Source organism: Pseudopipra pipra, chromosome 2, assembly GCF_036250125.1.
Source record: "Pseudopipra pipra isolate bDixPip1 chromosome 2, bDixPip1.hap1, whole genome shotgun sequence".
Classification (NCBI taxonomy): Eukaryota; Metazoa; Chordata; class Aves; order Passeriformes; family Pipridae; genus Pseudopipra; species Pseudopipra pipra.
This window is the reverse complement of record NC_087550.1, coordinates 50,676,076-50,703,809: the sequence shown is the minus strand read 5'-3', so window position 1 is coordinate 50,703,809 and position 27,734 is coordinate 50,676,076. Positions and strand designations below refer to the sequence as shown.

Below are 27,734 nucleotides of genomic sequence, written 5' to 3'. Positions count from 1 at the left end.
AAGATTTAAAATTAGAATTTAAAAAAAAATTAAAATCATTTTAATTACCAATAAGCTGTAATAGTGAAGCTATGGAAGCTGAAACAAACGGGCCTACAAAACAGAAAAAAAAATAACCCAGACTGAAAGCTTGCATCAGATACTTAGTTTCTGTTTCCTTTGCTAATAATATCTCCCCATACTCCACAAATCCTCATTTAATGCATCTTCAATACTTGTTTTCCAATACAATTAAAATTTTACTTGATTTGAAAGTAAAGCCATAACCCACTGACATACTTATGACAAGGATTACACTGAATTTTACTACTGCAGATCAAAAGAAGGCTTTAAAAATGCAATCATATTTAAATAGTGAAGATGGTAAAGTATTAAAGAAGTGAATCTAAGTAGATTAGTTCAAATTTCCATTCTGAAGAAAGTAAAGTCCAACTAGGTTGAACAATGATAAAGAAATCACTGGCCAGTAAATGTCTAAAACAACTAATGGTGCCTCACTAAACAGATATGTCCCTTTTTTAATCCAGTTTTATCTTCTTACTTGGAGCAGATATATAGCTTCGTTAGTTACTTTTTTACTGTGAGCAGCTCTGCAGAGCCCCTTCATCTCAGAGGAGTAAATTTTCTTCATCTGTAAGTAACGTGCCACCAACAAAAGAGGACAGGGGTTCCAATAATGCCACATTTTTTTAAACAAGATACCTTTAACATTTTTGAAAGTAAAATCAAATCTTTTTAAGTACCTGAACAAAAAACAAAACCAAACCACAGTATTTCGGAGTAAATTTATAGATCTGCATGTGTTCCACCATGCCTTCTCTCAAAGCATACAGTTGAATATATGCTTTCTCAGTTTTGACTACCACTAATAAGAGGCCTTCCATTCTAAATTGTTCTGTGAGTCACGATTTAACATTCTGTAACTGATCCAAGGCTATTTTTTTCTCATTTTAACCAATATTCATAGTTCATCTCGTAACGCTTCATAATCCTGTGATTCAAAGCTGGGTAACAACATCCACATTAACATTTTTTTCATACAATAGAAGTTCCTCCAAATTCTTATATTTACATTTTAATTTACTGATGCTCACTAGGCATTCCATGTTCTTTCATTTTTGCCATGAATTTTCAAAATAGAAAAGATGATCCAACTGAACAATGTCTGTGCAGTTCAATGGCAGTTTGCAATTAAATGTGCCAGACATCTGTGAAAGTCTTAACTGGTCCTGTACAAGGAAAAAGGAATGGTTCTGCAAGTTTAAAAGCACACAAAGTTCGACAATGTTAATCTCACCTACACAAAGAAAAAGAGAATCGTATGTAAGCATCCATGATACAACTACCAAATAGGCATAAAGACAATCAAATGTTTCCAAGTAGAACATGCACACATATATTTGTCTCTGGCAGCCCACCAAAACAGAAAATACTATTTGACAGTTATAAGAATAAAGGCATACAAACGTGATTCTGATCCTTTCTTCTATGAAAAAAAAAAAAGTCTTCCAGCCTTTCACTTCAAAAAAGAAATCTCACAGTAACTGCACCATGGCAGTATGATGCTTAACTTAAAACTAGATGAGTGCACTTTGAATATATCCAGAACAAACTTACAAAATTCCTGTTCATTTGTTTGTTAAATTTAAATTTTAATTTACCAGTTTACCACCAAAATAAATAAATTACAGTTTTCTCCTATACGAAAGTTTTAAATAGCAGTAGCTGTCTGATAGACTTGAAAAAGAAAACAATTTCCTCTAACACACACTTAATTATAGTATTCCAAGCCAGGGTAAAACATCTCCTCCACTATGAATTTGTCATAAGAACAGTTTTAGTCTTCTTTTTATTCAGCTAGGCACTTTAAAAGCACAATGTAGCTATGAGACACAAATCTTACAAGACGCAAGTTCTGAGCCTTCTGTGTGAAAGCTGGGCTTGTATTTCCCATACAAGAGGCACCAGTTAGTAGGAAATAATCCCTAGATGTGTAAGTAAAAGCTGTAGAGCATCAAACGTAAGTACTTTCATTCACATCGCATGGAGCAGAATGTGGTATTAGTGACACAAAAAAAATTAATATAACCTGTTTATTGCTATCACTGTGCTCCAAGAAGTCTCTAAATAGCTCCACAAGTAGGAAGAGAGACATCAGCAATCTGCATGAGAGAACAAGCTGATTCATCTCTGTCAAACAATACTTTCCAGAGGCTACAGTGGAGTTGCTAAAGAGTTGAGTGTCACTGCCAGTTCTTATGACTAGTCAGAACGCATTGGGGTATCAGAAACAGCAATGCATCTAGGACAGCCAATATGCATAACTAAGCCTTATTTGTCACTCTAAAGTATCAATCACATCTTTTTTAATTATACCTCACCACTGCAAATGTCAATGCAATTACCAAAGTCCACATTTCAAAAGCTGAAAAACAGCTGTTTGTTGAAAATTAGTAGTACGGTATATCAATCAATGTCTGCACAAAACTGTAATTCTGTTTACAACTATAAATGAAAATATTTAAGTTACAGGTTGACCTTATCTCCTAAAGAATTGTATTTCAAAACGTCTCCACTGTTTAAACAAAACCTATCTCTCTGTGGTGGGTTGACCCTGTCTGGACACATGGTGCCCACCAAACCATTCTATGACTACCTTCCTCAGCTGGATGGGATGGGGGGGAAATACAACAAAAGGCTCATGAGTCAAGATAAGGTCAGGGAGAAATCACTCAGCAATTACCGCAATGGGAAAAATATGCTCAACTCGGGGAAACAAATTTTTTAACAATCAAATCAGAGTAAGTTAACTATAAATAAAACACTGTCCCTCCACCCTCTCTTATTCCTCAACTTCTCTCCCTCCTTCCCCCAAGTGATGCAGAAGGACAGGGAATGGGGGCTGTGCTTTGTTCATCACACATTGTCTCCATCCCTCTTTCCTCCCTGCTCTCCTTCCCTGCTCCAGCATAGTGTCCCTCCCATGGGTAACATCCCTTCACAACTTTCTTCAACATGGTTCCCTTTCCACAAGCTACAGTTCTTACACAAACTGCTCCAGCATGAGTCCCTTCCATGGGGTGCAGTCCTTAAGGAAGACTGCTCCAGCAGGGGTTTCTCCATGAGGACACAAGTCCTGCCAGAAAAGCTTCTCCAGCACAGAGTCTCCATGGGGTCACAGCCACCTCAGGGCATCCACCTGCTCCCTGGTCCTCCAGGGGCTGCAGGTGGGTATTTGCTCCACTGTGGACCTCCACGGGCTGCAGGGGGACAGCCTGCCTCACCACAGTCTTTACCATGGGCCGCAGGGGAATCTCCGCTCCAGCACCTGGAGCACCTCCTCACTCTCTTCACTGACCTTGGTGCGTGCAGCAATGTTCCCCTCAAATATTCTCACTCCTCTCTCCAGCTGCAATTGCTCCTCTGCAGTAACTTTTTCCCTTTCTGAAATCTTTTATTCCACAGATACTAACACCATCAGCGATGGGTCTGTCTTGGAGCTGCCTGGCACAGGCTCTATTAGACATGGGAGAAGCTTCTGGCAGGTTCTCACAGAAACCACCTTTGAAGCCCTCCCACTACCGAAACCTGGCCACATAAACCCAATACACTCTCTGAGACCAGGATTATAGCACTCCAATCCCCCAAACCCCACACCTTCAAAGCCGAGCATTATCCCAGACATTATCCCCAAAAAGCATCATAATACAGTTTTTTATATGACATTCTACTCCCCAGAGATCAGTTTTCTTACTTAGTGTATTTTTCTTCTACAGGTTATTTTGATGCTTATACAATAAAAGACTTCAGGCAAGTCTTTTTTCTCAGTCACAGTATAAACCCATTGACCTAGAATGGTTACTCTTAACTTACAAACATATGAGAAGAAAAAAAAAAGTTGGAAAATAATGAAAAATATTACAAGGGAAACTGAACACAGAATAAGAAGCTGGAAGCTACTTGCCATATATAGCAGTACCATAATGTATTAACAATTACTGCTAAATGCTCCTTTTCTCAATAACTCTCTTGGCTGTATTAATTTTTAATAATGCCTCAGTAGCCTTTCATTATAGTGTTTTAAAGATCTCATTTTGCTACACTAAGTATAGACTATTTAGCTGGATTTCCATTTTCTAAATAAATAGAAATGCTAAGGAGGTTTTCTTAAGCCAGGATTACTTTTAGACCACAGATTTCCCTATCTCCCAGGAAATCTTCATGATTTCCTAAAGGAATTTCAAATCAAAATTCACATTGGCTGTACTGTCAGCTGCAGCTGTGCCACGTCCTGCTTGTACTATAAAGTATGCGGTCTCCTCAACCATTCATACTCTACAAATTGTATAAATAAGGGAATTTTTAAACACAAGATTTTTCAAAAACTAATGCAACAAACATATATAGCCAGTTTAGATGTACTGCTTGAGCAAAAAATGCCAACCCTCATCCTCAAAAATGCTCAGGTTGTTTCATCAGCTTCCTTACCATGAAGCCTTAAAAATCTACTGTGACTCCACGAGGAGTATATGAGAGAGAAATTTTGAAGTAATAATTTAAACGAGGGGCTCCGAGGATTCCTCTGACCTCCAAAAAGCATTTAGATTGTAACAACACTTCAGGCTTCTTACTGCTTTTTTTGCATGTCTGGATAATATCAGGTTTTGGTACAAGACACATTTAGGATTGATCTCAGTCAGAAGAAAATACATTATTTGTGCTGCTTTCTTTTCAGGGTGAAGTAAGTTGAAAAGCCAGTTATGTCATAACTCCTGCATGTGAAAAATCTCAATTACAAGTACTTGCAGCCATTCTAGCTTCAGAGGACAGGCTAGAACCACAAATCAAAGCTGGGACAAATGATCCAAGAGCTTAAATGTGGACTATAAAAGGTATTTTCTATTTACACTCTGAAACCTCTTAACTGTATTTAGTTTTAAGAGGAGGATTTCTTACTTAAAAAAATTCAACACAAAGCATTTTGAAACCCATATGTCAGCTTAGACTCTGGTATTAACAGATGGTGATAATTCCCTTAGACTCCTCAAAAATTAATAAAACATCATGTAACAAGTCATTTCAAGGTCTCTGTAAATCCAGGCGGACACTGCATCACTGAAAGAAGGGAACCTGTTGTACTCAGGATTTTCTACTCATGTTGTTAGGTTTTTGGGGTTTTTTTAATGTAAAGCTTCCTTTCAGAAGTATAATTTCTCAATAGTTAAACTCCACCTAAACAAATAGTTTAATTTTTATAATTTTGCTACATTTCTGGTACTTTTAAGAAAAGACTCAGTAACAAACCAAGTAGATCCAAATTTGTTCTTAAATAGAACTTAAACATATTTTATTAAGAAAAAACCCAACCCAACACAAACTATTTTATTATAGTTACCTTTACTATTTCTTTAATTTCCCCTTATTATAGAATCATCACAGAATCACGGAACAACTTGGGTTGGAAGGGACCTCAAAGATCATCTAGTTCCAGTCCCCCTGCCATAGGGGATGATCTTCCACAACACCAGGTTGCTCAAAGCCCCATGTAACCTGGCCTTGAAAGTAGAAAAAATACTACTAATAAGGGAAATCATTACAACTGTGAGCTCTGGGAATAATAGGCTTTGATTTTAGTAAATACCTGTAACTATCAACAGCTTCACTGAAGAACCATCCATTTTAAAGACTGTATCAGCTCCTACTCAATGAGCACTGTTTGAAATGTCAAACACTGTACTGTATCAATTGTGAAAGACTGACTACCTCTCAGTGATAGCCTACACACCGTTCCAGTTACAATGTATTTATTATTGCACATTATAAGTTACTTTGAATAAATGAATTTTTTTCTGTTCATGAAACAAGGAACTATAAAAATTTTGTTACACAAGCATCTTTGCTTAATATATTACAGTATCTAAGTTGCATACAGTTATATGTACATAAAGTGCTATTGAACATTTAATCTATAAATATTAGACTACGTATAAAGTCATTAATCTATTACTTCCGACAAACTCATTGCAGAACTTCAACAGCTTTGGCTCTATATTGAATTTTAATATTTTTTCCTTCTAAATATCAAGCATCTACAACTTTGAAGACTATGGTAATAGCTTTTTTAGTTTAATTTCAATTCACGTTAATTTGTTGAAGGCAGTAATATTTATAGTATATGTAAAGAGCCACAAAGTTTCATTAACTCAGTATTAAGCCACTAACTTTATACTTTTTCAGTAGAATATCAAATGTAGTAACATTTTATACTTCTGACATCCAAGAAATAAAGCTTACCTACAACCATAGCTGTGATTTTCAGTACTGACACACACTCTTGGGTTTGTGTTTCATCCAAGACTATCCATTAAGAAGCAGGCACAATGGATGAAAAGCAAACACTTGCTGCTGTGGCTCACTGAGGTCTGTTTTCTTCCTGGCTGCATGTGGTGTAAATTGTCCTTTGCTGGGTTAGGCTTAGCAACATTGACTGGGTTATTTGTGGTAGATATTGCAGCTCATACTGTGAGATGAGGACAAGGATTGCTATAATTAAAAGGCTTCCCAGACTCCACCTCCCACTTTTTGAAAAGGAAGCACTATTATCTGCACAAGGAGAACAAAGATCTAAATGTGAGAATGATTAAGGGACTGGAACATCTCACATACAAAGAAAAGGCTGAAGCGAGATGGGATTGTTTAGCCTTAAGAAGAGAAGGTTTGAAGAGATCTCATAAATGTGTATGTGTATTTGGGGAGGGGTCAGGAAGGGGTTGGGTGGGCAGGGAGTAGACACAAGAGAGCCAGACTCTTCTCAGTGGTTCATACAACAAGCCCAGGACAGTATGACAAAGTTTCTTTTCAGATGGACTCAATTCACTTCAGCCTTGGATAGTAGATGCAACTCAAACAGGGTCTTCTTGAAGTCTATTTCTGAATTCACATAATGCTCTCCTAAGATGCAATGGAGGCTGCAATATTTCCATGAGGAACAGAGTGGATGAGAAAGTCTTTCAAATCACCAAATAAGCTGCATAAAACAAAACAAACAAAACCCAGAAGACTTCTGCAGGTGCTTTGGAGATATATACACCATAGCTGAAGACATAGAAGAAGCAGCAAAAAAGACTTCTGGAACACCAGAGACTAAAACATGGGCAGAGGCTACATAAATCTCTTTAGGGGAAACAAAGGTAGAAGAAGTAGCTCCCACCTCCTAAGCATCTTGCTTGGAAGACCTTATTCAATCCAATGCACTCTTACACAATTGTTTCCTTAAGTTTCAGCTATTCAATATATGAATATTAACAGCTGAGAAGCCATCAGTCACAGATATGACTCACAAACACTGTACACCTTGCCATTTACAAAAACAGATAATGTATTTTCACTGGAGTAACAGAAGGAAAACAGGGGGTGGTGAGCCATGAAAGTATAATGCATTCAGTAAGGTTCTCTAACTCTTTCTTTTTTGCAATAGGCTCCTTTCTGAGTCTAAGGATGTTTCCAAATTCATCTTTTCTAAATATCCAAATTAGTTTCTTTTTACAAAACAAGAAGGAAAAAAACCTGTTACAGTGGCTCTTAAAGCAGGCAATCAAAATTCAATAAAAGTTAGAAAATCTTCTATAAATGAGTATATGTCACATAATATGAAGAATTATAAAGCAAAAAAAAAAAAAGAAAGTGAGATCACATAAAATTTCTTACAATGCCACATTGCTGCTACTGGAGTTAGTTTAGAAGGATCTACTCAGAGAATCACTATTTCCATCCTTCTGTCTACACTGTCCCAGTATGACAAAAGCCATGAGGTATCAGAAAGCACAATATGAATAACAGCTTCACTTTTAAGTGAATATTTTGCCCTATCTCACTTCCAGCTTACTCCAAAACCTAATACCTATTCTGCATAGTTAAGAAAGGCTTTCAAGTGTAAACAAAAGGGCAGTGAAAGAAACGTAATTTTCCAAAGACGGAAGTCAAGCATTTGTAAGCTGTGGAGCAGCATAAGCAGTATTCACATTTATGCAAGCTTTCACAGAATTGCTGCATTGGAACAATTTCAGTGATGCAACTAAATCTTAAAGCAGGGTAGTCATATAAGAGGGTTGCATTAAACTAAATGAATTAACATTTGGTGTTACTGAGATTTATACCAGCAAACTACTTAGACTTACTTATTTACTGAAAATTATTATTTTCCATGTACATCAAAAGTAGAACAAATGCTAAACTATACAAATTATCAGAATGCAATTTTAGTGGAGAGTCAGTAGGTTGATCAGAAGTTGAAGTGCTTCTCTACTGGAAATAACAAATAATCTTTCTCTTAGATACTAGTGTCATTAACAATCTTCTTAAATTGGAAGTTATGAAATTACAGTTCAAATAGCTGAAATCCATCTTAATTCTACTGTTGAAGTGGGTGTTTCTATCATTAAGGAAGCAATATGTGACTCTCCAAAAAAATAATCTATTTTTTAATTGTTCATTATCTTTATGCTGAATATCAAATATTGAATACTGTATCATTACTAGTACATCTAAGACAAATCCTTGAAAGACAGAAGTGAGAGGTAGATCATCAAATTCAAAAATGATGTTTCATAAGATCTGCTGCCTCTGATTATAAAAGCAAGTTCTGAATTTGATTCAGATTTAAAGGAAATTTAAGGATTCTGTCTATCCAAAAATTAATAAAACTACACAATGAGGTATTTCCATAAAAACAAATGGTGACTGAGGATCAAATTTCACAAAAACATAAATGGAACTTCATCAACATAAACACATGCTACTACATCGACCCTTTGCCCACCAGGCACATTCAATATATCAGCTAATGAAGTAGCTGCAGTGATAACGTTTTGTGTAAAGTATGACAAAACACAGTAGTAATGGGAGAGCAACAAGTTGATCTGAAATGGTGGATATACTGAGACAGGTTAAGATAAAAAATAAAAAAAGTGCAGAACCAAGTGATGAACAGGTGAGACTAAGAGGTTGATTTAAAATAGCTTGGATAGTTTATTAAGTTAACATTCTGTTAATACTGTGCACAGTATTTATCAGAACAGAAAAGACTCAGTTTTGGTACTAACCCAATCACAGATTTCATTCCACTTTCACTAAATTCAATATGGCATGATAGGTGAACAAACACTTCAGCAGGAATTCAGAAATGATTATGCAGGTTTTCAGTGCTGGTTTTTGGTGGGTTTTTTTTTTACAGATGTAATATAGACTGTGATTCATATATTTGAGAAATATGAGTGAAGACACTGAAAAGCATTAACATGAAAGAAAAAACTGCACCACAGCCTCCTACACCTCAGCCTCATCAATGTAATCAGCCATTCCCCTTGACTTCTGCCCTTTTGAGTGCAGGGGCAGGGGGGACCATGAAGGAAAATATGGAAGGGAGAGAGAAAGATTAGTGTATAACTGAGTACACAGAGAAATGTTTAGTCCTGTAAAACACATGGCTCAAATGGGGAATCAGGTCACAATTTTGTAAAAATAGAATCATCATAGAGAAAGGTGATAACCCTTTGCTTGTTGGAAAGGTATAAAACAAAGGTAGGGTCTCAGGAGGGAGTAGGGGGAAAGGCCAAAGATTTGAGGTGTTTTATTAATACCACTCTCCAAATTTTATTACTTCAGTGTGACAAAAATAATAAAAATGTTTCTAGGTATTCATCTCCTTTATAATCCATGGACTGAATCCTATAAAGACAAGTGAGAAGTAAAGACAAGTAAGATGTAAACAGGAGAAGAAAATAGCTGTTCAGAGTTAAGCAGTAAGGAATGTTCAGCTATATGCTCACGATGACAGATTTTTAGAAGTTATTGCCTACAGAAATGTATCAACCTGTTATACCAGAACCACAGCAAATTCCAAGCCACTTGCTGAGATAACACCAGTGCTTTATGACTGATACAAGGATTGAAAAAACTTCTCACCCATAAACACCTACTATCAAAGATTAGACAAAAAAAGCCAAAAGAAATCAGTTACACTAAAATAATTGAGCATCCAGTTATTCAAAGATTTTATGTAACCAAAACTAAGTTTTCCATGGAAGTATTAATAACAACAGCTACAGTACTCTTACGCAGCTGCCCACGGAACGTTATGACAAACATTGGATACTGCTCTTTTCATATGGCTCTGGTAGCTTCTACAGTAATGTCCAGACACAGCCTAGTAGGATAGATGATCTGGATAGAAAGGGATCAGTGGGACAGACTGTAACAGGACTGCCACTTTCAGTTAAGTATTACCTAAACCAAAACTTAACATGTAAAACAAACAAAGAAACAAAACCCAAAACAAACCAAAATCCCAACTTCAAAACTTCCTCAAACTTCACTTTTTTGATCAGTACCATCTATCAGCAGAGAATTATACTCAAAATGAGAAGGCTTTCACCAAGAAAATGGAACAAGATTCTCAAGCCTGCAAAGCTAGCTTCACAAGAAAAACAGAAGTCATATGATGGAGGCTACAGCTCAGGAGGCCCACGCTTCTTAGGATTACAACAGCATCCAACGAACAAGTGATTCTTCCTCCCCAAATAAGAGCTGAACTGTGCCATGGGGTGTTGCAGCAACCAAAACTTTAAATGGATTCAAAGAACTCAAATACCAAAAGCCAGCTTTATCTTAAGAAGACCCTCAACCAACATCCGAAGAAGTACCAAAAGAAAAAATTCTTTCTTAAATATGCCTCCCTTTACATTTTTCCTTATGACCACTACTACAGAAAACCTGTAGGGAGAGAAGGATCTCTCACATAATTCAACCCATTTGCTCTGAAGCTGCAAATGCCACTCCTACGAGTACACAATGTGACAGAGCACTAAAAAATGGCTTACCTCTTGTGATGGGTGACTAACACTGAAGTAGGATGGAGCAGCCAAGAAAATGAGAAGAGCTAGGCAGAAGCGTGGGCTGCAGTCAACAAGAACAGAAAAAGACTTTTTGAACTATGCCTGGTGTTTGACCTACTTATTATAAGCACTCTCTAGCCTGACAAAACATATATAAAAGCTTTCCAGATTGCACAAGGAGAACCCTGGTTAGCTACACCTGTATCAGATTGAAATCTGTTCAAATCTGCATCACATCATCTGTTCAAGATGCACAGGCAAAATGAACAGCATGTTTCAGCACCAGTCACAATTTTTTAGTGTCATTCAGCTTCCTGTTCACCTCTCTTATTGCACACTGCCAGAGAATCAGCTCTACAAAACAAAACAAAAAATTCTAGGAAATTCAACCTGGAACAGAGAAAGGACGCTAAAAGCTAAGAAACAATGCAACTCACATAGTCATGTTTGATGAAAAATGGCCAAGCAAGAGTCAGTTCAAAATACACACTGAAGAAAAAATTCCCAAGACTGTTAAAATACTGGAAAAGCAGAGAATGAAGAAAGCAAGTCAGTAAAAATACTGTAAGGAAAGACCAGTCAAAGTATGTTATAGAAAACTAATTAAAGCCATGTGTGAGAACTGTGCACTAGGAAACAGGATAAACAAAAGTAGACTTAAAGTAGAGGAATAAAGGTGGACAGACTGACCCACTTCCACTTCCATATCACATTGCTGGAGCACATGGTGCAGAACTTTATTTTAAACATCAGTCTAGCAGAAACAAGCACATCTACCATGCTATGACAACATCCTTGACAGTACCCTAAGAAAACTAATGGAGCTACTCAAAGGAGAGAGGCCTGCTCATCAACAGAAGCACAGGACTGGTGCCAAAATATCCCCAAAGACAAATCACTTAGAGCAATTAAAGGATTACAAGTTTTTTTAAGAAAAGCCCTCTCTAGTTTGGTGCTTTGCAGTACACAAGGGTCAATGAACACACATCTCAGAGAGAGCATGCTGAACCTGGGAATTCATATTAAACCCATGGACCAAAATCAAAATAAACACTATTACAGAAGAATGCATGAGATGCAATGAGGTGCTCCCTCCTACCTCCAGAAAGGTAAAAAGAATACTGTATTCTAAAGAGTCATTGTAAAAAAGCCTTCAGCTCATAGATTCTTAAGATCTGAGCTTCATAGTACTAACACTAGCAGGTGTCTTTTTAAGGATAACTAAGTCATTCATCGGCATAAAAGGGGCTGAACCCTTTCTCCATTATGTCTTTTACTGTAATGTTAAACAATTAAAAATAACACAAGCAATACTAGATATTGTACCAAGTGATACTCCATTAAACAATTTCACCAATCTAAGAGAACTTCAAACACAGCAAGTTTTGAGAAAACACTATGAAAAGCATCAAGAGAAGCAATTAATCTCATAAACAATGTAGGCATGCCCAAGAACAAAATACTGTCTAGCTGAAAGTCCACGGTTAAAATTTGGCAAAACTGAAAATCCAATCAGATATTAGACTAGAAAAAGATTTTCAGCACTGCATAAAAAGCACCTCACAGATACAATAAATCACTGTGTACATCCACATCAGAAGGTACCACATGAAGTAAGTCTGAAATGCAGTAATAGAGACCTCAGTGTGTGGCCACCAAAACAAACATTTAAAGATAAAAACTGATCAAGAACAAACCCTAAAACGGCAACAGAAAAGAGGAGTGACCATCTCCATGACAAGGGCACACCAAAACAAAGTTTTGTCTCAGACATTTACTGCTGCTTTTATGCAGATGCAGGAAGAATGAATAAACTTATTTAAGCTTTACACAGAAGTCAGCAGGAGTCTCAAATAAGAAAATTTTAAAAGTATCTCAATCTTTAACTTCTGATTTTCTCCAATGATAAAAGTCTCAGCTATGCAGAATTCTTATACTAAAAAGCTATGACCAAAATGGTTTATAGTTACACAACATGGCACAGTGGTTATATTACTCTCAGAGACTTAACATATCAACTGACATATAAAACAGAGATCAACTCTTCATCACTCTTCACTTATTATCACACTTGCATCAAAAGTCATTCAGAACTAGTAAAGACTGAAGAAAAACAAAACAACAAAAATATCAAAAAAAATCGTTTTCTCTACCCTTACTCACCCCTCAAAGAATGCTCCTAAAACAGAAAACTGCACTTTATTTAAAGTTGCTATTCAAATCCTTAATACAGAATCAGATGTTTAGTAGTTTAGGGATATGCCATCAGATTTACTGTGTATCTGCCATATTCACTATGTTTCACATGCGAGTAAATTAAGTTTCAAATCCACAAACATAAGTCTGAAACATTCACGGCCCTGAGAACAAAAAAATTAGTAGACACTATATAACCTCTCTCTGCTTTGGGAATACTGACTGTTGTATATTAGAGTCCATCTGTTAAGTAATGACTGATCCAGAATGCATCACTGCTGCAGCAGACTCACAAGCAGTTTCACATTCATGTACATTTCCCTATGCTGAGAGAACTGTTAAATACTCTTGTCTTTATTATAAAATGTAAATATTGTTTTCAACAGTAGGAACTAACTAGTAGGTGGATCTTATATGCAAGCACTGGATGTCCTCCACACAAATATCAAAACATATCCTAACCTCCCCACCAAAGACAAGCCAATGTTAGTCCAGTTGCTGATGCACTAACAGCCAGAATTAAAATAAGCTTAAATATCAGTAAAAAGAATAAAGGAAGAAAGAAAACCAGAAAGGGATTAAACATATTTGTATCTGTCATGATCTATATAAAGCCAGTTAAGAAAATAACTGTATGTCATTTCCTTATTTTGAGTGCTACTTTTAAAGGAATGAGTAATAATCCAATGAAGTTATGATGACTTCCACCACACTTGTACAAAAAAAAAATTAAAATTTACAAGTCACATTTCAAGCTGTCAAACAGCTTGTAGGAAGGAGTGGGAAATATACCAGATTACTGTTTTGATATATTCACAAAACTAACAGGGTTTTAACCCTGTGTGTTCAGATAAGCCATAAATATTAAAATGATCTGACCAAATCACGTCTTTCCCTGCATGCTGCAGCTTTTCCATTCAGTGTGTGCTAGGTCAAATGCAAATAACTGTCAAACAGAGGAATACATCTTTTTAAAGTGTTTGAAACAAAATATATTCTTTATGTGACTTTGTATAAAATGACTGGAGGTTAGAAGCATTAAACTCATTTGAAACAAAGGCAGTTTCAATTAATTGTCATTCAGTTTTGAGCAGTCATTTTTCTATCCTATTTTATATGTAAAATTTGAGGGTATTTCATTGACTGAACTGCTTCAAAAGCTTTGCTGCAGCAAATTTTGCATTCAGGAACAGCACCAAATTGCACATAATTGAAAGTGATTCATTTTTAGATCCACTCGCTTGGCTTCTGTAGGTTCCTCAGGCTTTGGTGTAGGTAGCGCAAAAACATTAAGTCATACAGTCCTGCAGTAACTCTTTCACTCCATGAAGTGAGCAGATGACTCAGGAGATACAATTTAGCATCTACTCCTTGTTTCAGCTATTTACCACTGGACAATACTATTTTGCAATGCACAGACCTTGAACAAAAGTAGTAACAACACTTACTTTGCCGACAAGAATGTGTTTTGGAAAGCATGGCAGATTATTAAGACGTGAGCAAAACCTAATACAATACTGCAATACAACTAACACTTGATTACAGATATTAAAGAGTATTAAATCCTCCCAAAAATCTCCCTCCTCCCCCTTCCTCTACATAAAATGCTCAACTAGCTCTGATCTAACAGGGTTAAACCCTTCACATGTTTCAGTCATCCAAGAAAAAGATACCAGCTCAGGCTGGTTTTCTTAATGTTTTCCAATTAAAAACAGATACTACGTTCATGCCACTCTTCTTCCCGCGAGGAAGCCACTAGGTTAAAGGGCAGCGTCCATAACACGAAATTGCGAATTACTTAATCTCCTTATTTTTTACCATGTGAATTGCACACACTACACTTCTGCAGGAGGCAGCTGGGACGAGGCACTGGGAAGGGGAAGAGTGGCCTGTTTGTACTAGGTAGGGTCCTGCGTGGAGTTTAGGGAGCGCTGAGGGGGTTTCTGTCACACGCACGACGAGGAGACGAGCAAATCGCGGGATTAACGAGGAGAAAGAGAGGCAAAAGAGGAGTTTGGGAAGGAAGGATGGTTGGAGAAGGGCCGTGCGTGTAGGAGGGACACGGGGGCTGGGAGGATGCCGGTGCCTTTGGGGTGGCACATGGGCGGAGGGGCGCGGGGGCAGCCCCAGGAGGAGATGGGCTGCGCGGGCCGGTGCCCGCCGGGGCGTCACCGGGGCGGGGTGCCCGGCCGCTTACCAGGTTCAGCACCGTCTCCACGATGTCCCGGTTGCTGACCTCCCCGACCTGGATGAGTCCGATGAGGACGGCGAATTTCATCCGGATATTGCGGATCGGCACTGACGGGTTAATCATTCCCGCCGGGAGCACCACGGACCCGGAGCCCGACGCCCTCAGCTCCCCCATCACCGCGACGCCGCTGCCGCCGCCGCCTCCGCCGCCGCCTCCACCGCCGGCCCCGACGGAGATGAGTCCCGCGGGCTGCGGGTCCGGCCCCGACACCGGCTTCTCGCTCGCCATTTACCCCCCGCCGTTACCGGCACCTGCCGCTGCCGCTGCCGCCGCCGCCGCCTCCCCGCCCGGCCGGGCCGAGCCGCGCATCCACCGCAGTCGCACCCGGCGGGGCCGCAGGGAGCCGGCCCGAGGCGTAGGCACCGTCCCAGGAGCCGCTCCCCCGCTCCGCTATAATGAGGGATTATTATGGGCGCCGATGCTCCGTTAGCCGAGCGCTGCCCGGCCGTGGCCGCCTCCCCGCCGCGGGGCCGGGGGCGCGGGCGCCGCCGAGCGCGGTGCGGCGCGGCGGGGCCGAGCGGCGCGCGGGGCGGACGGCGGCGCGAGCGATCGACGCTGCCGCTGTTGTTGTGGAGCCGAGCCCGCCGCCGCTCACTCCGCCATGTTGCCGCCCCCTGCCTGCGGTAGCCGCCAGGGCGCCTGCGCCGAGCCCGTCGGGGGAGTGGCCGTGCCGGGCCCCCCCAGCCGGCCCGGCGCAGGTGAACAGGTGCGCGGGGGCCGCGGGGCCGCCTCCCGCCGGTGAGCCCCGGGCCGCCGCCCTCCCGCCCCGGAGACACCTCGCAACGCCGCTCAAAGGGACAGGGTGGCGGCCGGCCGCGCCCCGCAGCCCCAGCGCGCCCCCTGCGGGAGGGGCTGCGGGGACGGGCAGGTGCGCTCTCCTGGCCGCTCCCGGGACCCTGCCCGTGAGGAGTCTGCGCTGCCCCCGCCGGCTGAGCAGACCCACGCGGGGCTCCTCGGGCGGCCCCCGCGCTTTCCAGCCGCTGTGGGCTCTATCGTGCGTTTTCCGCACTGGTCCCAGGCTGTTGTGTGAGAAAAGTGACCGCGCACTGGGACACATTGCCCAGAGAGGTTGTGGAGTCTCCCTCACTGGAGATATTTAAGAACCATCTGGCCGCAATACTATGCCATGTGCTCTAGGATGACCCTGCTTGAGCGGGGAGGTTGAACCAAATGAACCACTGTGGTCCCTTCCGAGCTGACCCATTCTGTGATTCTGTGGAAGTGTTTGGGTAGGGGGGACCTTTTGGGTGGGTTTTCTTAGCAACTCCAGGCTTAGCGAGTGGTCAGGTTGGAGTGAGGGTGTCAGGGGCAGTGCGTGCTCCTGAGATGGATTCCCATTAGGCATGGGGAGGGACAGGGTGAAACCCTTGGGGTCATCCATCCTGAGAGCTCATGTGCTGCTTGTTCAAGGAAAAATATATTTCCAGAGTTGTTCTTAATACTTACAGTCTTGCTCAGTGGTGGTGTTACATACAGAAACGTCCAGTCAACAGCAGTTTTACCAAGCCCTTTGGTTGCAGAGATGTTCATGGCAATGGGCATTTTTTCAAGCCTCTCCAGTACCAAAGAAACAGAAATACCTGCAACATTTTGAGGAGGGTCAAATTATTCTAATAGTTTTTTGAATAAAGTTGTATATATTTGCTCTGCATGTGTTGGAGATAATCCATACCTTTCAAAAATATGTTCTTTGCTTCATAGTGACTGTCATCACAAAGTTGAATTTTACAACAGATCTTGTCCCCTGGTCTCAGAATATGGTTCATCCTGACTCTTCTGTAACCCCACGTTTGGGGATTTGTCTGGATTGCTGGTCCTCCTATCCAGCTTTGAGTAATAAACTGCATAAACACAATGAATCAGCAGAACTCAATCAGTACATCCTCCAGGATTACAGCAGATGCTCTAAGCTCCCCCAAGAGAAGAAAGAAAAGACCTCAGCTTTGTACTAAGGTGCGTTTGTTCTATGTGCTTGTAGGTACAGTATGTTACATTTTTTTTTTTGGCAAGGGCCATAGGTGCTTGTGGGTATGCATTCCCCAGGTGCATAGACATGACTAAAACAGTGCTAGCTGTGAATCATGGAACCAACATTATTTCAGAAAGCTGCAAAAGATGAGAAGAAAACCCAAAAGATCAGTTGTGAGAGGCAAGAAAGCACAAAGTTTTCTTGGAAGTAAATTCCTTTACAATTTGCCACCAAACACAAGCAATCATGTATGATTCAGAATAAAGGTATACTCGAATTTTGTATACTCTTGGAGGTGACAAAGGTTCTATTCCCACCGGTCCCACCGCAGAACTACCAAAACTGAATGCACATTCACTTAACTGCTTTCAAGAATGCATGACATCTTTTGCAAAACTGAAACCCAAGACTAGAGCTCTGTAACAGTCACTAAAAATTGTAACCCCTTTAGGAGCTAACACCCAGCACTTCTCCTCTTTACTATTCTCACATCCACATCTGTACGGTGAGATGTGTTGCTACAAATAGTGTGGTTGGTTGAAAGCTTCATGTTGGCTGATAAGTTGACTAGATTTCTTGTTCTGATTCGTTGCATGACTAGTGCCTGTAAAATGGGTAGGAATTTAAGTTATAATTGCTTTTCTATTGGTAGGTACATTAATTTGGATCTCTATTGACTTACTGACTTTTAACAATCCCAAAATAACTTTGAAATTTTGAGAACCATTGCTAAATTTGCTTAAAATTTGTCAGTGACTACTTCATCTTTGTGGTGGAACAGATGGACCAGAAGCACATAACTGCATAAACTTCCTTTCTCTAGAAAAACAGGATAACAAAATATAGTTTGATATGTTTCATTGTCCATTCCATACTTCATACTACTATTCATGGAAGACTCCGTCATTTACCCATGTACCCAAATGCTACAGTAATTCTTGACTACAGCTGTTCCATATACATGCATTCCTCCACATTGAATTTTTGATAAAGTTGCAATCATGAGTTTTATTAGAAGTTGTATTAGTGAAATCCTTTATTATATAATTTCCAGTTTGAACTGGTTGCCATTTCCTCTGCTGAGATCACATAACACATTACATGTAGTGTGGGGGGAAAAAAAAAACCACAAAAAATTAAAAGAAGATGAATTCCCAACATTATGTTTAATAGATTCCTTTAGTTCTTAAACTAATTTTTGGTTTGACAAATAAATTTTTACAAAATCATGTTCTCTTTATTTTTATAAGCTAGAACGTTGTTCAGTAGTAGCTGTCTTCTCTAATCAACAGTGTTTGTTTTTGATAAGCAAACTTTCAGTGAGGTAAGCCATTCATCAACTCATGTGAACATTATTGTAGCACTGGCATTCTTAAAGAACAACAAATTTGAAACATTAATCTCAGCCCTGTAGTAATTGCAGCTCTGGTGTTCGTTTGCTGCCATTCTAACTTCATCAGGCTGAAAATTAAGAGTACATACACAAGAAATGCTACAGAACGTGATTCATTTCTTTCCTTTTAAAATAACGTTTATCTCTTCTTCTTGATATTGACATATTCACTGCAAAGACTGTGAATTTCTCAGTGACAATTTCATTCATGAGATGGATAGTTGGATCTCTGTCCAGCAAGGTGTTCTACATTAGCAAGTCACAGTATTTGCAAAATTATAGCCATTTTCAGGTCAGCATGCAAGATCAGTCATTGACACAGGCCAACACCATGTGTAGAAGGATGCTGTGCATTCCTTTATCCTTCACTGGATATCCTTCACAGGACTGAGGACAAGATCTGATCTTGTCTCTTTCTGTACCTTTTGTAACACTTGCTTCCCACTGAAATGAGAGAAAGCAATCCCTTTGCTTCCAGAGCATACTTTTCACTCAACTGTAGTAGTTGACAGTTTTTTTTCTGTGATATTCTTCAGATTTTCTCAGAATCCATTCTCCGTAAATGCCAGAAGGTGGTCTCAAATATAATAACAACAACAACACAACAAAACAAACAAACAAACAAAAACCCCCCTGTATCCATGTTCCTAGGTTTACAGCAAACAAACAGATAGGGAAGAAAAATAAAATTAACAATAGTGTGAAGTTTTAGCTCATTTTTTATTTCAGTTCTGAAATAAATTCTAGCAATACATTCTAGCATTTTTGGGGGGTAAAAAATTATGTAGTCATTCAACTAAGAAAATATGGAAAAACATGCTTTAGAAGACAGACTCTTGGCTACAAAACATGGAACTATTTTGGTGAATACGGACTGCTCTGTACAGGCATATGCTTACACTGAATCCTAGGGAAAAAAATATTATTTTTTTAATAGTGAAATGCTGTAGATCCAGACTGAACCATGTTTGAAAGAAGTAGAGAATTTTCTTTTGTCTGCCGCTGTAGCATTGAAATACTGCTTGCTTTACCATGTCCATATGAGGATTCCTGTTGTGTTTAATTAGATTATTCCCATGAGTAAGGGTAATGTGATTTGTTCCTGCGCCAGGCTCAGGAAGGGCTATTAGCCCCTCTCTCTTGAAAACCAGGATTTCTTGTAAGTTCAAAAAAAATCCCTGGGAAATACTAACTGAAAGGCCATCAGAGCGTCTAAACTTACCCTGCTATGCATATGTGTTGCACCAAATAGAATCATGGAATGTTTTGGGTTTGGAAAGGGACCTCAAATATCATCTAGTTCAAACCCCCCTGCCATGGGCAGGAACACCTTCCACTTAACCAGATTACTCAAAGCCCCATCCAACCTGGCCTTGAACACCTTTGGGGATGGGGCATCCACAGCTTCTCTGGGCAACTTGTTCCAGAGCCTCACCACCCTCACAGTAAAGATTTTCTTCCTAATATCTAATCTAAACCTACTCTCAGTTTAAAGCCCTTCCCCCTTGTCTTATCATACATGCCTTTATAAAAAGTCTCTCTCTGTCTTTCTTACAGGCCCCCTTTAGGTTCTGAAAGATGTTATAAGGTCTCCCTGGAGCTTTCTCTTCTCCAGGCTGAATGATCCCAACCGTCTCAGCCTGTTATCATAAGGAGAGGTGTTCCAGTCATACGATCATTATCATGGCCCTCCTTTGGTCTTGCTTCAACAGGTCTACATCCTCCTTATGTTTGGGGCACCAAAGGTGGACACCGTACTGTAGGTGTGGTCTCACCAGAGCTGAGTGGAGGGGGAGAATCACGTCCCTCAACCTGCTGGCCATGCTGCATTTGGGGCAGCTATGGATACGATTGGCTTTCTGGGCTGCAAGCACAGATTACTGATTCAAGTCCTTCTCTTCAGGGATGCTCTCAATCCTTTCTCTGCTCAGCCTGTCTTTGGGATTGCCCTGATCCAGGTGCAGGACCTTGCACTTGGCCTTGTTGAATTTTGTGTGGTTGGCATAGGCCCACCTCTAATGACACCCTTCCATGTGACAGGGTGCATTAAAGCACAAGTAAAAAAAAATGGTTAGAATTTTTTGCTACTTTAACTGTAAATAAGTTTTACATGCTTCTTCTATAGCTTCTTACTTTGGTCTTGAAAAAGATAAATATTAAAAAAAAAAAGCCTTGTAGGTATTTCCAGAGGCAAGCTTTGTTATACCCTCTGCAATTTCAGAAACACTGTAACAGACCTTCCAAGTGAGACTATAAACTTTTCAATCACAATGAAGCAGATGAAGAGAGTATGACTTCAGTAAGTTATTTTGATTTTCATTGCAACAGGTTATCCGAATAATTCTGTTGCAATTTTAAAAAAAATATAGTTACTATATATAAGGAATTTATATTAATCAAAATTAAATTTCTCGTTTTTACACTCAGAGCAGTAAAAATAAAATATACATTATGTTTGTTCTAATGGTTGTAAATTCTACTGAGAAGAATTCATTAAACGTAAGCTTTTAGAGTAAAAAGAGATAATAGTCTGAGAAGTAGTAAAACAATAACCAGATCCACATAAAATATAACTTTTACCTTTAAATGAAGATATATATTCAATTGGTCTTATTTTCTTAATTGTTTTTATTACAGTATAATCATTGTAAAAGTTGCATAGATGTAAATAGCAAGATTCATATTATTACAGGAAACACATAAAACAATTTTTATGGTAATGCATTGCGTAGGTTCTTGGCTTTGAAAGGGTTTATTCTGTGATTGTTTCACAAATCTTTCTTTAAAACAATGAGTTTGAGCTGCTTAATCCATTTCAATGCTTTATTCTCATCTTTTTTATGTTTTGCAAACTTAACCATGGCAGCCTTTTTAGTACTGAAATTAATACAATGATTTTCAGTATTGAAGTTATTATTAGATCAATTATTACAATGGTCAGTTATTAATATTGACCTCTTTGTTGGTTCTCTCCATAACTGATTTTTTGTTTCATTGTTATTGATATCTCAACTCCTTGATCTGTAGATACTTCAATCTATATTGTTGGCTCTTGCATAATGGGAATGTAGTAACATGAGGGCCCATAAAGATCTATTTTCTAGATAGCAGTAAGGATCTTAAGAAAAATCATGTTAGTGTCTCCTCCCCTGATATTTTCTACTCTTTGTTAAGCACTCTGTTTTCATACAGCACATCAAACTGTCGGCTAACTTAAAGAATTATCCTTTGATGTTCATCACAGTATGGCCAAATCACAGTCAGTCCACACTGCCATTTTTAGTCCAAGACACTTTTTACAACTAGATTTCCATGACCTTTTTAAGCATAAAATATTTTTTCTTATAAATTCCAAACTCTAATTAGGGTTAAAAATATGTAGCTCTTACAAAATTAGTCCAGATGTCTTAAAAATTATAGAACAAACAAGCATTATTTTAAGCTCAATAGGTATGAGTCAATTATCGCTACTTTTGACATTTCTCTTGTAGTGTGTTTCTAGACAATAATTTGTGATGGAAATTAACTTTTGGTGGAAACAATTCCGTATTGCAATGAACTAATTGTTGCTATGAACTGTATATACTTGTTGAAGAAACAGACCTAATTCATTAGCAAATTATATTTATTTTATATGCCCTTCATGTGCTCGCTTGTGCTACTTGGAACCAAATAAATGTTTAGACAGAAAGGATATTGTCACATACTGCAGTATGACCAACAATAGGAGACAAAAAGGATCGCAAGGTCTTGTATCTTGTTTATATCAAATTATACCTTTAAAGATTTAACATTTATAATGCACTAAGGAACGGAGATCAACGGAAAGTTTAAAGTGGATAAGATAATTTATCTCAACAAAGTATATATATTTGATGGCCTAATTTTATTATGGGGTAGCACTCAATAGTTTATTGATGTATCATTGATATTATCAGCAGGAACCTACAGTAACTATGGGTATTATTTCCTGCTCTACTCAGATTGTTAGGATGCAGCTGGAGTACTGTGTCCTGTTCTAATCCTCACAATTCAAGAAAGATGTGGAGATACTGGAGATTGTCCAAACAAGGGCTATGAAGATGGTCGAAGGGCTGGAGAACATGCCCTACAAGGAAAGGCTGAAGGAGTAACATCTTTTCTCTGTGAAGAGAAGGCTCATCACAGAGAGATGATGTGATGAGAGAGAGAGAATACTTCATCACAGTATTCCAGTACCTTAAGAGAATCTACAAGGAAGACAGAGACCCCCTTCACAAGGAGCCACATGGAGAAGACAAAGGGCAGTGGGTACAAGTTTTACTGGGAAAGTTGCCATAAGAAAGAAATTTTTTACATTGAGAACACTCATTAGTTGGAACAACTTCCTCAGGGATGTGTAGAATCTCCATCACTAGAGGTTAAGATGCAATAGGACAGGGTGCTACATAATCTCATCTGGGCTCTCTTTCCCATGAAAGGTCGGGCCACATGATCTTTGGACATTTCTTCCAACCTGGGCTTTCTATGATTCAGTGATTCTATGATTATCTCCCTATGTTGGAAATAGTTAAAAAAACCCAGCAAAACCAACAAACACCCAGTAAACATGTTTATTATATTCCTGCAAAGCAATTGACTTCAGAGAAGGTTCATGAACGAAAATGCACGAAGGATTTACCAAAGGGATTTATTTAGTTGCTTGTTTGCTTGCACTAAAATGAGAAGGTGTTATTTGGGATAGTTCTTTTCTGACATCACTGCCAAATAAACAAACAAACAAACAAAAGTAACCATCTATCCCCTAGAGAAGAAAGAGCTATGAAACCCTTCTTCCTCAGTTTTCAAGCATTATTTATTTTTCCTTGCTTTAGGACTACCTTTCTGGATATTTATTGATATTGTCTTAATGATTTCAATCTATGACTGTAAAAGAAGAGATGTGGCGCAAAGCAAAGAAAAGGACATATTTCTGGATGTTTACAGTTGACCCAAGAAAGTAAGTCAAAATTACTCTGTCATCAGAATCCCAAAAGGGTTTAAGGTCATGATCTTGAGTTACTTGCTCAGCATCTTTCCTGAGGTAGTGCTTAAAGCTAGACTGGCTACTACATTTGAGGCCTTACAGTATTGTGTAGAGCAGAAAGACTATGTCATATGTCTTGCAGACTACACCTTTTAAAGAAAAAAATGCCAGTGTTGTTTGCTTTTGTTGTTTCAACATGACGTCATTGACTCTGACTCAGCTTGTGATCCTCTGTTGCCCCTGGATTGTGTTCTGCAAAAGTACAAACAAGCTGGATAAGCCTCATCCTGTATTTGTGCAACTTAGTATATCTACTAAAAATAATGGCCCACACTTGTGTCTGTTAAATAACATCCTGTTTTTCTCAGACCATTCCTACAGTTTGTCAGGATCATTTTGAATTCTAATCTTGTACTCCAATGTACACACAGTTGCTTCCAGCCTAGTGTTGTTTGCAGATTTAATAAGCACACACTGTATTCCATCATCCAGATCATTAATGACATTATTATACAGTATCAAACCTTGGTCACCCTTGCAGAAGCAGGCATGGCACCATTTTCCATGTGCACACCGAGCCACTGATGTCTAGTTTTCATTACCGTGAACAGAATATACAAGTTTATTATAACCTTATAATAAAAGTTACATCAGACCATGTTTCTAAGTCTTGTTTTCAAAACACATTCTAAGACATCTGTAAAAGTGGAGCTGACAATGAGATGCATGACATAGATTTAGGCTGTAAGGGTCCTTGGAAGTTGACCTGGTATAATTCTCCCTTCTTGGACCCCTCCAGTTCTCAATATTTTGAGTAACTTAGGTTGCTAGTCAAGTTTTTTTATATCTTCAGAGTTGAAGATTTTCAAACCTCTGTGGGAATCTTCTTCCAGTATTTGGCCATACTCACGGTGACTTTTTTCTCCTTGTACTTATCAGAAATTTGCCCTCCTGCAACTTTTGTTCATTGCCTCTCATATTTTCACTCTGTATATCCAAGAAACCTGGCTTCATCTACTTTGTTTCCACCTGCTGCGTGCTTAAGATAGCAATTAGCTATCACCTGGCCTTCTTTTATGACAAATGAAAAATCCCAGTGCTCTCAACCTTTATCTGTATGTCATGTGCTCTTGTTCTCTAACTATCTTCATGGCCTCTGATGAACACTGTCAGTTTGTCAGTGTGTTATATCAGGGACCCCCAAACTTGACACAATTCTCCAAATGCACTCTCACAAGTGCAAGCTAGAGAAGAACAAGCACTTCAACTAACTCGCTCTTCTCACTAATGCATCCTGATTTGTGATCAAGCTTGCATTGCTACAGAACTGCACTGCTTATATACAGTCATCTTCTCATCCTAAAACTAGGTCCTTTTCTACAGACCTGCATTCTGGGAACTGCTTTTAAGCAGAGGCCATACTGCTGGACCCTGCCTGTGCTACATTGCAATACGGCACTCAGCAATAAGACCTTCTTTCTCTTGAGAGCTCCTTCAGGCTGCAGCTCAACTGTCTGGCACTAACCTGAGCTACAGCTCCTATTGCATTGCAGCCATACCCATGCCTGATCCTGGGTCCTGCTGATTCAGCCTTGGACTCTGACCTGCGCACTGTTTTCCTGGCTTGACCTTAGCTGTTCCTCACCATTACAGATCGCTGCACAATATCTGACCCTGGGTACCACAGCCAGACCCCACTTGCCTTGTTTAGGTACTGGTGGACCAGGTTCTTACTACCCAGGCTCCTGCCCTGCTTCCTGTGAGGTTGTACTCTGCTCCTGGCTCCCCGTCACTTGTGGAACAGTTGGCTTTCACTGCTTTCTTATGATCAGCCCACCCTTGACAATTGCCCCTATTAATCAGCTGCCAGGTGGACTTCGAAGTGCTGACCACAGCCAGCTCTGCATGCACTTTGTAGTCCACTCATCCAGTACCTCTGTTTCCTCTACACAAGACACTATGGGAGATATGTCAAAAGCTCTGCTAAAACCAAGATAAACAGCAGTCATTGTTCCCCCCCTTATTCACAGAAGGCAATCAGATTAGTCAGACGTCTTGCTTTGAAAAACCACATTGTGTTTTCCTAAACATGTTCATCTCCTTCATGTGCCAGAAATTATTTCCAGGAGGACTTGGTCTACAGTTTTTCTGAGGACTGGTGTAAGGCTGACTGGCCTGTTGTTCTTACAATCTTCTTTCTCAACCTTCCTGAAAATGATTGAGACATTTGCATTTTTCCAGTCATCAGGAATTTTCCTTGATCACTGAGACTGTTCAAAGATGATATTAAGTAGTCCTGTAGTGAAAGTGGACAGTTCCTTCAGCACTACTGGATGCATGCATATGCTCAACTTGTTTAAATTATCATCAACTCACTCTTCCTCTTGCATGGGTAGCACTTGACTCTCATAAACTCTGCCACTGGGCCCAGGGACCCAGGAGGGACCAGGCACCTTGCCAGTAAAGACTGAGACAAAGAAAGCACTGAGAACTTCAGCGGTTTCCATATCCTTTGTTACTAAGCCTTCAATTTATTCAGCAACAAGTCCACATATTTCTTACTCTTCCTTTTGTTTTACTAGTAAAATGTCTTGTGACCCTGCAGATGCTTTGCCAATTTGAAACCCAACCGAGCTTTTTGTTTCCCAATTCCTTCCCTGCATATTTGATCAGTGTCTCTGTAATCCTTCTGTATAGTTTGTCCTTACTCCAGATAGCTTGTCCTCACTTCCACATTCTGTACACTTGCTATTTTATATTGAGATTGATCAGGAGTTCCCTGTTAACTCAGATTGACCTTCTAGTATATCTGCTAAAGTTCAAGTACAACAGTGGAGCCATTCTTGCATTTTAAGGAAGATGTCTTCAAAGATCAGTCAGATTTCCTGGTCTCTTTTCGTTCTTCAGGGCAGCCTCTGATGACATCCTGCCAAGCAAATCCCTGAACAAGCCAAAATCTACTTTGAGATCAAAGGTCTTTATGCTGATATTTGCCTTCATTGATTCTCTCAAGATCTTAAATTCTCATCATCACATGGTCACTGCAGCCAAAGCTACTATTGATATTTATGTCACCAGTCAGTTTTTCCTTACTTGTTAGAAGACTCAGCAGATTACCTTTTGTAGCTAATCTCATGTATCCGCTGTGTTGAAAGACTATCTTCAGTGGATTCCAGAAAACTCTGGGACTGCTTACAAATGACCATGCTACTTTTCCAGCAGATATTGGGGTGATCAAAACCCGCCTCTCCACAAGAACCTGGGCCTGCAATCATGAGGCTTCTTTCCGTTGTTCACAGAAAGCTTTGTACATATCCTATTCTTGTTGAGGCTATCTATAATAGATGCTTATTAGAGCTTCCCTATGCTACTGTTGCACAGCCTGATGTTCTTATTCACCTGGGGCGAGTGTCCTTCAGTTCCGCATGTGCAGTTTTAGAAAGAGCATTCCTTCTGTTGGTGGAAGTCAAAAGTGTTTTCAGCCACCACTCACTGAGGAGTGTCTGGCTGACCTCTGACAAATCTTCATGAAGAACTTGTAGATTTCCTCCCATTCACTTCCTCCAACACTATGCAGTCTTGGCACCTTCACCTGGTGGCTCAATAATTCAAGCAGAACACACCTCATACAAATGAGGACACCATCACTTCCAAAGGAGTCTTGGAGAGAAGTAGCAGGCACTCTCTGTAGCCTGAGACCTGGATGATTAAGACCCTCTCCAGGAACTTCATCTCTGTCAAGACTTCTGCACCAGGAGCAGTCAGTCTGGCTTCTGCTGGGGAGCATATGTTATGGAATGTCAAATCATCAGCGTGCCTACTGTTGTAGTCCTTTGGTTTTTTTTTTCCTCTGAGGTGAACTGCTTCACTGACTGCAGAGTTCCTGTTTCTGTATCATTTGTGTCATTCCTGGTCAGTGGCACTCCCTAGGAGTTGGTTAAATAAGAAGCTCAGCACAACCCTGTTTCCCTCCCACACACAATAGATTACCTGCCTGTCAGCTAGCTTCTAATATTGTTTTTTGGCTG

General features: G+C 39.6%; 1 protein-coding gene across 11 annotated transcripts in view; it reads right to left on the bottom strand.

Annotated features, from left to right (window-relative positions):
* The window catches only part of NBEA (neurobeachin), a 473,951-nt gene extending 457,989 nt beyond the window's left edge, over positions 1-15,962 (bottom strand). For 7 of the 11 annotated variants that reach the window (XM_064645531.1, XM_064645535.1, XM_064645540.1 and 4 more), the window contains exon 1: positions 15,286-15,771. In XM_064645531.1, coding sequence (XP_064501601.1) covers positions 15,286-15,567 — 282 coding nt within the window. In that variant the 5' untranslated portion in view covers positions 15,568-15,771. Of the gene's footprint in view, positions 1-15,285 lie in introns of all 11 variants that reach the window. The other 4 variants (XM_064645533.1, XM_064645538.1, XM_064645539.1 and 1 more) reach the window with 2 other exon arrangements.
* Between the last annotated feature and the right edge of the window lie 11,772 nt (positions 15,963-27,734).